Source organism: Hoplias malabaricus, chromosome 3, assembly GCF_029633855.1.
Source record: "Hoplias malabaricus isolate fHopMal1 chromosome 3, fHopMal1.hap1, whole genome shotgun sequence".
Lineage (NCBI taxonomy): Eukaryota > Metazoa > Chordata > Actinopteri > Characiformes > Erythrinidae > Hoplias > Hoplias malabaricus.
The window spans coordinates 71,209,932-71,221,908 of NC_089802.1; the positions used below are offsets into that span (position 1 = coordinate 71,209,932).

The 11,977-nt window shown below is 37.5% G+C and overlaps 1 protein-coding gene across 1 annotated transcript; it reads left to right on the forward strand.

The window, feature by feature from the left end:
- Positions 1-680: 680 nt before the first annotated feature.
- On the forward strand, positions 681-11,907 carry tmbim1a (transmembrane BAX inhibitor motif containing 1a). Its single transcript, XM_066663932.1, has 12 exons — positions 681-834; positions 5,890-6,188; positions 6,425-6,501; positions 6,940-7,004; positions 7,274-7,327; positions 7,459-7,509; positions 7,932-7,971; positions 8,920-8,957; positions 9,591-9,678; positions 9,797-9,892; positions 9,980-10,033; positions 10,296-11,907. The coding sequence occupies exons 2-12, from the start codon at positions 5,906-5,908 to the stop codon at positions 10,443-10,445; spliced, it is 996 nt and encodes a 331-aa protein (XP_066520029.1). The 5' UTR covers positions 681-834; positions 5,890-5,905; the 3' UTR covers positions 10,446-11,907.
- Positions 11,908-11,977: the final 70 nt, after the last annotated feature.

The following is an 11,977-nucleotide window of genomic DNA, read 5'->3' on the forward strand; positions in this document are numbered from 1 at the left end:
CAGATGGATAATCAAAAAAATCAGGATTTCCCGGTTAGCCAGTTGACTTCAGCCCGGAGTTTAAGTATGATTTATAGGAATATCCCCTGAGCTGTGTTTGCGAAAGGCTTGACAGTGGGCATATCCGGCTAATCCTTGCTAAATCATGCTTTGTTTATCATCACACAAGTCCAGTGTTGGGGATATTTATGCCATTCTAACCGACAAAATTAATTGGCTCTTGTGTGGATACTCATTCTATTTGCTCGGGAGTTTTTTTTGTACAAACCGAAACAGAATGCATGTGTTTGCTTGTCCAGGGATGTCTGCAAACTTTTGGACACGGTTCTCTGTGCTTTACAGCGCCTCGCAGTGGAACTGAACTGAAACCTTTTCATCGAAGGTTTACAGAGCTGAACATGGGGTGTGTCTACTTTGAGAAGGGTGTAACATGTACAAGGAGTACCTACTGATTATTACACATCTCTATGCATAAATACTTGGGTATACAAAAAAAAGCGTTTTGTATTGAACTAAAACAACCCTTATAACCATTCTCTGATCACAATATCAGAGGAAACTCCTGTGTGTATGTTTGTGTATGTGTGTGTGTGTGTGAGTGTGTGAGAGAGAGAGTGTGTGTTTATCTTTCGACCACACCTACTGGTTGAAGAGGTCATATGAACAGAATTCTTGGAAACGTCATCAGTCTGAGGGCGAGTGACAGCGGTGCATCACCGGGGAAACTTTAACGTTAGCACCTAAGGACTTAAACTGGACTTAGCTGCTTGAATTTACGCCCTAGGCTTTTTCCTATCTTGTTATTGGATCCGCCCGTGTTCCCTTAAGAGCGTGGTAAGAACATTTGATACATTTTTTATCAATAAAGTTGAAAAAATTCCGTTACAGAGCGCCCGCTTCGAGAGAACCTGGCTCCGCGCGGCGGGCTGTTTGTTTGTAGTGGGTCTGTTTTTAGTTATGTCCGTGTTTCTCACGAATGGAAGAGAAACGGCGTTTGTTGTGAATTCCAAACTTTTGTTCCCATTTTTCTACGTATTATTTGGAATGGCAATTTACTTATTTAGTGTAATTTAAGTATAATTATCCCCCAAATAATCAGTATAATACTAGGCGTACTGTTTTAGGCTTAAGTGGTGCAAATAACAGTGTGTTCTCTCTCTCTCTCTGTGTGTGTGTGTGTGTGTGTGTGTGTGTGTTTAAAAAAAAGAGTGAGGAAGGAAAACTCTTTTTCCAGTTTATATTTTTGTTGTTGCCTAGCACATAGCCTGATGTAACAGGGCTGCTCTAAAACTACTTTACTCATCTAGGCCTGACGCATGAATGAAAGCTTTCTCCTTGAGAAACAGCACCAGTGAGGTACAGATATGATTCTTTGGAAAAAGTGCAGGTCCAGCTTTTTAAAAAAACAAATATATATATTTTAAATGAACTTTATTGTGCTCTTTATATCAATTTCATGGTCATCCTTGATTTGGAAGTTTCTAATAAACTACAAAACACTGATGGAGTTCTTTGAGGTGCGGTAATATGGAAATACAATAAAATCAAGGAAATTGAGTCTCACATATTTCTTTGAGGTGCAGCAATATGGGCATACACTTACAAAGATAAAACACAGAGGCAAGTGTAGATAGTGCATCAGTTAGTTTATAGCTAAAGATTTTTATCATTAGCAAATATTTTAGCTATGTCAAAACGAGTATGTACATCTATGTACTTTAAAACCATCCTTTTAGAGTAAATCATCATTTATCTGGCCTTAACTGTAATTTGCTGCTTGCATTTCATTTAGCTAATGTGATATGAGCCAGAAGCCCAGTGTGACACCAAGAAGTATCAGCCAGAAAACACTTTATTAACACAAAGATAACAATTGATGCCATACTATCCGTATATTTATAGTCAGAATACATCATTCACAACAGGCAAACTAATTTTATTTATCAATTTTTTGTCACTTTATACTGCATCTCCTGTATACTGCATATACTGTGTAATCCGTCAGGCATCTATTTAGGTGGTCCTATAGGTTGTGTCTACAAGACTCCAAAATAAAATGAAACAAAACCAATATCTTCATGTTAGCTTTTTAGCACCATTAGCAATGCTAAGATTGCTCAGGTTACAGTAAATGATGCTGAATCCTCGTAAGTAAAGACATGGCTAGAAAAATCTCCTGAAATGACCTACTAGACCACTCTGTATTTAGAGGTAATATATATGAAATGGCACGGATGGATGGTCGTGCCAGCACATTGATACCATTTATTATAATATTTGGTCCCCTCTCCACTCAGGAACACTACTGTTTTCAGTAAAAAAAAGACTGCTCCTTTAAGTCTGGGAAGTTTTGGAATGGGATACACTATTATAAAAAAATGCAAGAGATAAACAAGAGTTGGAAAATGTTTGTGAAGAAGGAATTGTTCTTGCTTTTTAGGTACATACAATTGAACAGACATGGGTATATTCAAATAAAATACAAAGAACAGGGCCCTTTAGAATGTAAACATAGTAATTCATAAAGGTTTGTAACGTCTGAATTGTTCTCAGCAGTGAATGAAAATTCATTGTCTAATAATAATGCCTCTAAAAATAATCTCGCTCAAAGTTATGAAAGTATTTGTTGCCTAGCTAATGCCAGACCCCAAGACATTGATGGTTTTGGCATTAGGTTTTTGCCCTGAAACCTATTTTGCTGATGTTTTAGGGTGGCGTGTTAGGCCTGTATGCATGATGAAAGTGTATGTCTCTACAGTGCACCATTTCACATCAAGACACTGTGAATGACTTTGTTTAGGTTACAGATGTAGATATGTTTTGGGGAACAAAACTAGACGTTTATACTTAATTGAGTATATTACACTTCTGTCTGTAGATGAGGGATATTCCTGCTTGGCTGCATTCTTGCACAAGTCTCTCAGCAGCAGGGCTGTGGCCTTAGCTCCAACAGAACTTGAGTGGAGAAACATATGAAAGCACTGAAACATGTTTGGCTGAGGTTTCCTGAGACAGCTGGCAGAGACCCTGGAGCTCTTTTTCATTTGGTTTAGCAACATGACTTAAGAGCTTTGAGGGCTATAAATGAGATTTATTAAACGTAGTTGGCTGGCGGTTTGAAACTTATCTATTTTGGATTTGGAACACTGCCGGACCACTTTTACTGTACAATATAAAAAGATTAGTGGTTGAAATGTTAAATGTACACAAACATGACAAGTTTGATGTCTATTTGCTTCTTTAGTTTCACCATACAGCTATAAGACTAAAGCAGCTAACAACAAACGAAAGCCAAAGAATTACACTCTCTCTCTCTCTCTCTCTCTCTCTCTCTCTCTCTCTCATATCAGTGTGTGTTTGTAAAACAGTAGCAGCTATAATTCTGTATTTTGTCTGTACTGCCCATTGCAATTGTCATAACTCCAGTGCAAACACCAGACACTTAACTAACATAAAACTTTGTGATAAAGGGAATGTGGTGGGGTTGGTTGATTTGTTTTTGTTTCTACTGAACTACTGCTTTTGGTAAACATACATGTTTGGTTTTTAGCCTACGAGAACGTCACATACATATTATTTCCTGTTATCCTAGCTGACCATATAACAGCAGTGTTGGGAGGATAAAAGTTGCGTAATGGTCTTTTGACAATCAGAAGGTTAGTGTGGCTGGTCTGTGGTTGGTGACGTCTAAGGTAATACACAACCTGATATCTGCAAATCTGCAACAATGGAGGTTTTCAAGTGAATTGGGAAATGTCATATTCAGTCCCACCCAAAATCCAAGAGTAAAAGCTGAAACAAACAGAACAAATCTACAAGCATATTTCATATAATGTAAAAAATGTAACCCCCCCCCCCTCGAAAGAAATAAACAAAACACACATTATTATAATCACGTATTATGCAAAATGTCTGCATGATTAAATATTAAGACTAAGCAAAATCAGCTATCAGAGAAATCTGACCCAAAATGCATCATTCTAGAGAAACAGGTGAATATTCGTGATATTGAATATGACATGATATTATATTAAACTAAATAAAATTAATAATTATTGTCTCTGCCAAACAGCTCCAGGATCCCAGTGTTCTGAGCTCAATCCCTACTTTAGGTCAATGTCTGTGAGGAGTTCTCCCTGTATCTGTTTCTTCTGAATGCTCTGATTACTCTCACTTTCCAACAAGTCATGTTTGTAGGTGGATTGTGAGTGTGTACATGAATGGGTGAGTGCGCAATGCTCTGCGATGAACTGGAGTCCTGTTCAGGGTGTGTTTCTGCCTTGTGCCCAGTGATTGCTAGTAGCCCCACCTTGACCTGACAGGATATGAATAAATGAAGAGTGATTTTGTGAATAGGTTCCATAATGATATCTGTTCTATTTTTAATGTTTGGTTTTGAATGCTGTTAATAGAGAAGTGGATGTAACAGAACTGCAAGTCATTTGAAGTCATGGAGATTAAATGGGGCATATTAAATCAACACAAATTTAAAATTATAATAGAATAAGGTACAATTATTTTCCATAACTGAAGGTACAGAATATGTAACTCTGAGGGTACCACCACAATGATGTTTTTTTCTGACAGTGAAGAGCCAACGTTGTTTCAGATTATATTAATTATGTCATATTTTCAATGGACCAGTTCCCTACAAACTCTATGGTGTTTTGGCTTTTTCACCGTTCCCTTTTTCAGCAAAACAGCAACCAAACATGAATCAGCTCCAAATGCTTCCCTGTTGGGATGGAGTTATTTAAATAAAAAGCTCCTGCTTTCCTCTTCCATATGTGCTGTGCAAGAATGAAGCCTTTAGTCCAAGAACATTTAAAAAATACACTGAATTTTGCACATGATTCGCAGTGCTATTTTATAATAATTATTATTATTATTATTTTAATGGCGTCCATATAGCTTAAATGTAATTCAGACCATTTGGATTGTTCTTTCATGTAATGTTGCATAAAAGCTATAGTATGTAATAGGTCTGAGAATTTATGGAGTTCACCCCAATTAAATTGACTTAGTGTATTATTGTAATAAACATAATAACAGATTGGTTACAGTGATGGTCATGCAATAGAAAGCTGACCAGTAGTTGCATCAGTAACTTGAAACCAACCAAATTAACACTGAAACTATGCTGTTCATTCGTTCGTTATGTTTTTACTGGCAAATAAAGGCTAAAAACAAGGCATCTGTTTTATTTCCGCTGACCCAAACCTAATGTAACTCACAAGTCAAAAGTGTTATTGTAAAAGAAAGATAAGAGCCAGTGAGCTAAAAAGAGGAAGCAGGTTTTGTAAGCATAGACAAGACAAATGTGAATATGGCCAAGTGCTCTTCGTTCATTTTATTCCCAAAAGATAAAACAAGTCACCCAGTTGGAGATGTCGTTTTAGTTGGCTGTTTATCCCATTGGGGCCATATTATAATAAATGGTATCAATGTGCTGGCACGACCATCCATCCATCCGTGCCATTTCATATATATATTAACTCTAAATACAGAGTGGTCTAGTAGGTCATTTCAGGAGATAAAACTCCACACATTTGCCTTCATTCAATAAGCACATATCTATAAATATTCTGCCTCTATCTCCAATCAACTATCCATTTGTCACACGCAGCTCCAAAGCCCCATGTTACAAGTTGATAGGAAATGTTCCTGGTGAGCACAGTTTTCACTGCAGAGGGTTTTTTTTTTAACTTATAGAGGAGCATGGATGAGTTTCAAGTGTGGTCTTCCTCCCAAATCTCACAATAAGGACAGAAGACTAGTTTTGTGCTTGTACTACAACTTTCTGCCACTGTCTTATGCTTTGCAAGATGCACAGAGTTGTTGAAGGAAAATACCACATTAATGCATTTCTTTTTGGTGTTTGTATCCTAGGAATCAGTGAAGCAACATGTCCAGATCAGACTTTCCTCCGGGCTATGATGACTCCCGCCTGCTCCACAACCCACAGTCTGGGGGTGCATATCCATCTGCACCACCACCAGCCTATGGCTTTTCTCCTTATGGGGCACAACCTCAGCCTGCTGGCTACCCTGGTCAGCCTGGCCCTTACCCTGGTCAGCCTGGCCCTTACCCTGGTCAACCTGGCCCTTTCCCTGGTCAACCAGGGCAACCAGGACAAGGATACCCACCACCAATGCCACCTATACTCCCAGTCATGCCTATGCCAGTAGGTGAGAGCCAGCTGCAAGTTTGTATGAATCACCAGGTTTATATTCATGATTTCAAACAAGAATTATTACAACACAATTTGACCAGTTAAGCTATGATGAACTCTTAAAACTGATTTAAAAATGTGATGTTATATTTAACAACTGTTGCAAAATGATTGTTTAGTTATAATAATAATATAAACCTTGCTAATGTGAGGGAGTGGTGTGGAGGCTAATTTATACTGATGGTTATGCAGATGTCAATGACGAGGAAGGGTTCACAACATCACCAGGATGGGACAGCCTGAAAGTGCGACACACTTTCATTCGCAAAGTAAGAGTTCTTGCAAACTTACTATCTTATATGCTACAATCTTGGTTTGAAAAGTGTCAAACATATGGAGAATAACTGGGCTAGTAGCTGCAGGTACTCTTTTTAGCTTTGTGGTGTACCTTTACCGTAAATAGGCCATTTTGATAGACAACAGTAAACCTTACAGTGTCAAAAACCAAAGTCTGTATGTAATGACAAGTGACACTGTGGTAAGCTGTAAAAGTTTTGGCATGTAGTTAGGGTTAGCTAGCATCACATCTCCATTACAACACTAGAGAAACTTGAAACACTGTGAAACTTTAGACACAGAACATTTCCTAGGTGATTAACTACATTTTCTATACTGAGGGGAACTGTAGAAATGGTGTGTATTAATGAATTATTCCTGTAATCCCAGACATGTTTCCTACAGAAATAAATATATTTATTTTCTGTTAGGTGTACATGATCCTCGCGGCCCAGCTCCTCGTCACTGTCTCCATTGTGGCTGTTTTCACATTTGTGTGAGTATGTGGGTGTGGCTGTGAGACGGAGAGAGATGTGTAAGGACTTGTACTGGGGTGGGAATGGCTAACCTGTTTTCTTTAACGTGGAGGCTAATGAAGGATATTATTGTTGGTAGCACTAGCAGTGCAAGTCTATAACTGTATATAACAGACAATGTTGTACTCCAGAGCTATGACCTTGTTTGCCTTAAAAAGTGCCAGTATAAGACCTTTGGTTCTGTAGTGTTCTTATTTAACTGTTGATGTTTTTGTTTTTTTGGCCTCAGAGATCCTGTGCGTTCCTTTGTTATAAGAAATCCTGCAGTCTATTGGGCTTCATAGTAAGAGTCCTCTTCGTTTGCTCTGTAACATTACCTCTTCATTTCCATGTCTGCTTATATTTATTAAAATTTAAGTTAGGCCATTGACCTAGCCTGTTTTTTAACACTGCTGTGTATCTGCGACTTTGCAGTGCGGTCTACTTTGTCACACACATCGTGCTGGCCTGCTGTAAGGGACCCAGGTGAGCAAACAAGCTCTGCTTTAATCAGTCCGTTTACTATGACCCTTTGTATTACATGTGATGCACTTAAGGGATAGACCTGAAACAGTCTTACAAATAGAGATTTCCAAACATTTGGTAATAAATAAGCTATAAATTTTAGTACTCTGAATGTTTCAGTGCTTACGTGCTAATGTTCTAATGTTGGTTGTGGGAACATTACAATGAAATTACCATGAAAATGTCTCTGAATATTTTCTTACATTTGGAAATTGTAGCTTTCTTAAAGTTTTTACCGAATACTGATAGGATAGTATTATATTTCCATAAATGTTTTCCCACGCTATATGTTCTATCACCACATTAAATCCATTCCCTGTATCCCCTGTATATTAAAAAGTGTGTATTTTTGTCTAATATTACCCTTGTTCCTTCAATTTTAGGAGGCGATTTCCATGGAACCTTATTCTGCTTGCTCTTCTGGTGAGATGGGAAATGCCAAATCATTTGGAATGAAGGGAGAGTGTGTGGCAGTGTTAATGAAAAACCCTCAGTGGCCAGTAAATGCTTATTTTAAGGCCCTCTCTTCTTCCCTCTAGAAAATGTTTTCACATCTATTGATCAGAATTGGAACCACAATTTATTACAAGGAATTTGCTGATAGAGTACATTGTATATAAACAGATATATAAATAGATAATAGAAGATGAGGAAAACTTTCACATTGATTTAGTGGGATCCGAAAGACCCCTCTAGAGTTTAACAAGGATAGTGCACTGCTTTTTTGTCAATATTCAAATTTATGCAAATGTTTTTGTTGTTGTTGTCAAGGGCTTTGTACTAATACATTTAAATATCTTTATTCTTCTAAAGAACCATGGCTGATATTTGTTTGACCCACCGGTACTGGTCTTTAGACAAACTTAGAATGCATGCAGATGGAATGCTGTAAAATGCATGCAGTGGAGGGTGGCATTCCAAACTGTAATTCTCCTTTCACACATGAACTCTGGAGGATTTCTAAAGAAACGCCGGAGTATTGGGTCCGGAGATGTCCCAGAGTAGTCTTTCACACATGCATCTCACAGTGGGAGATTTTCTGCATCAGACACACTCTTGCAGTGGAAATGAAACATGATTTAGGATTGGAGAAGCGTCTGTGCAGCGCATGCAGGAGAAACTCAGGAACATTTCCCTGCTCCGTTTTCACATGCACTTACTCTGACTATCTGTAGCCTGTGTTGCGGGAGGTTGCGTTCACACAAAACTCCGGAACATTTTCTGGATTACCGTGCATATGTGAAAGGAGCATAAAAGAAATAATTTAAATTTTATCTCAATGTTATGCCGTTATGTTTGGGTTAAAAATGATTGCAGTGTTTTTGATAATCTTATCTTAAGGAAGTAATAATTCCTTATTTCCTGTCTTAGACACTGGCCATGTCCTATATGGCAGGGACAATATCAAGGTGAGTAGTTGCTTAAGTAAGTAAAATATAAATGTGCAGTTGTTCCAAGTCAGGCAGCACCTTTAATGGCAGGAGTTGTTCAGTTGTGTGTTTGAGGAAAGTCATTATTCATGTTTTGACATAAGCTCCAACAGAATGACTACTGTAACCGGTCTCACATTCCTTTCAGTTATATCATCGCATATAATCAGGTCAAAAGTATGACAACAAACACAGCACTATTTTTATTTATTTTTTTAAACATCTGATAAACAAAATGGAACCAAAGGTGTTACCTCAATGTATTCCATTATTTGTGTATTTCATCACGTAATAGTCACACAATTACCAGTAGTACAATTACAACAGTGTACAGCTCTTACATGGCCCAGTTTAAGTTCACATCAGTTCATACCCCATAGAGCAGGACCCCAACATGATGAAAACAATGTTTTTTCTTTATATTTAACAGAGAATCTCTGGTTCTTCCAGGACGTTAAGTGTCTGTATAATGATAGTTTCTCAGTGTGAACAATCATCATTGGGGAAAATCACCATTTTCATTTTAAACTCTAAAAAGCACATTGTTTATCATGATAATGGTAAGATATCCTCACATTGCTCAGCTCTAATCATGTCTCTTTACAATTTTAGTTACTATAGCACTAAGGCAGTGTTCCTGGCTCTGGGTATCACAGTGCTTGTGTGCATCGCTGTTACTGTCTTCTGCTTCCAGACAAAGGTAACAAACGTCACTGCAAACCTTTTATTTAATGTGTAAACACATGCCTTGTTTTTACATGACCTCAAGGCTTTCGTAATATGAAGGACTTAACCTCGTTATTATTGGATTTCATCAGGTGGATTTCACCAAGTGCGCAGGTCTTTTCTGCGTGCTCGGGATCGTCATGTTTGTGACAGGCATCATCACTGCTATTGTGCTGTCCTTCAAATATGTGAGTTGAGCACCAAGTACCTCACACTTGAAGCTGATATATAGTGATACGATTATCATGGGCATTCCATTCTTGTTCTTATTTTAGATCCCATGGCTTCATATGCTGTACGCTGCCATTGGAGCTATTGTGTTTACACTGGTAAGTTTAGATCGAAATTAAATTCTTGCTCTTCATGAAATTTGCTTGAGGATATGCTGCTATTATGATATCAAAACATATTGTGGACTCACTTTATGCTGAACACGCTATTTGTGGGATATGTGTTGTTTTGATGAGGTTAAAGTCAAATTTTTTGTACCTGTTTTCGTCTATGCTTAAAGAATCATGCAAAATGACTGGTGCATTGTTTGCTTTACTTCCCAACTTCATTCTTATCTAATTGTAATATTCTTCTGTTTAGTTTCTGGCCTACCACACCCAGCTCCTTATTGGGAACAGGAAGTACTCCATCAGTCCAGAGGAGTATGTCACTGCTGCTCTTTCCATTTATGTCGACATCATCCAGATATTCCTGTTCTTGCTGCAAATTATTGGTTCTTCTCAGCGATAAAGCCTCCTCTCTGGGGTAGTCCTATTGAGCTCCACTGGCTAAAGCAGTGGGCAGCGCTCAGACGTTTATGTACAATGCACTTTCAGTAATCATACACTCACGAGTAAGAAACAAATTATGGCATATCAGTCCAAATATTGGGGGAGGGATCATTAAGATGGCGTATTTATCTTTGTAGAAAGTGAAGTTTCTACACATTGGTCAGTTGCGCTTCAGCAACCTCTGTCCATTTATAAGTTACTGCTCAGCCAAACTTGGGCTCTTGTGTTCCAGCAGATCATCAAGATTTGCCCCTCCTATTTTAAGGTTATCATATCTTACCTGTTCAAACAATCTATACCATTTCAACACAGCAGCTGTCTTTTACACTGTGTGAAAAATGAATCATGAATTGGCCAAAGAAATGCTTAAAAATCACTTGAAATGGCATCTCTTCACATTAACTTGCTTTAAATGTTAATGTTTTTGTTTTCTCCTGTGAAGTTGCTAATTTGTAGATAATTATTTGCACAGGTCACAATGCAACTTTCGATGTAATATATCAGGGAGAAGCTGAAAATGTTACACACTATATATATGAAGCTTGTTTGTTGTAAGCAGAAATTGCATTTCATTCTAATGCAGTTTTATCAGTTATCAATATATTGTGCATTTATTCTAGACATCAGCAAATAAGTTACACTACATATCCAAACATTTTTAAAAAATAATTATTCAGCTACTTTAAAGTATCTATTCCTGACACAGGTGTGTGAACAGCACTGCCTGTAACTGCCACACAAGGTTAAAGTCACCTTATCCAGTGCCCGGTGTTGGCTAGAAGAATATGAATTACGTAATCATCAGTCTGTGGGAAAAGTGGAATTGTGTTTTCTGTATTGATCGAGCACCATCCCTTTGTAAAGAGTTGGTGTCTGTGATCCAGAATTGACCATTCAACATAACTTCCATACTTCACCTATGTTTTGTGGCTGAACAGAATCAAATCTTCTCAAAGAATTCAAATTTCAAGTGCAGGAAAGACCTGTTAATACACTTGATTTCAGACGAAACGCTCCACAATCAGGTGTTCTGAAACTTTTGACTGTATAATGTGTGTTGGATTACAGTGAGGTCAGTTTGAGTATTACTGGAATTTTTAATATATAAATTCCTTGTAAAATGTATTGCATGGATATTTCATTGTTGAAAAATAGGGGAAAAACTAGTAAGTTGAGTATATAGAACATTAGATTTTTTTAGGACAGAGGGAACCAATGAAACGCATACCCACAAAATATTATTTCACCACCATAGGACATTTTTCTCGTAGCTGATCTAATTTCCTTTCCAATAAATCAGCTACTGCTTTGGATATACATAAAGATAACCCATGATACTTTTTTTTTTTTTTTTTTTAAATTAAACTCTGTGCGTCCCAGATTCCAAACGTATATAAAATGTATGTAAACAGACTTTCTTCATTTTTATTTGTAAATAAAGAGAAGTTGTACAATTTCGTTTGGTCTGAGAATATTGTACAATTTAGGAGT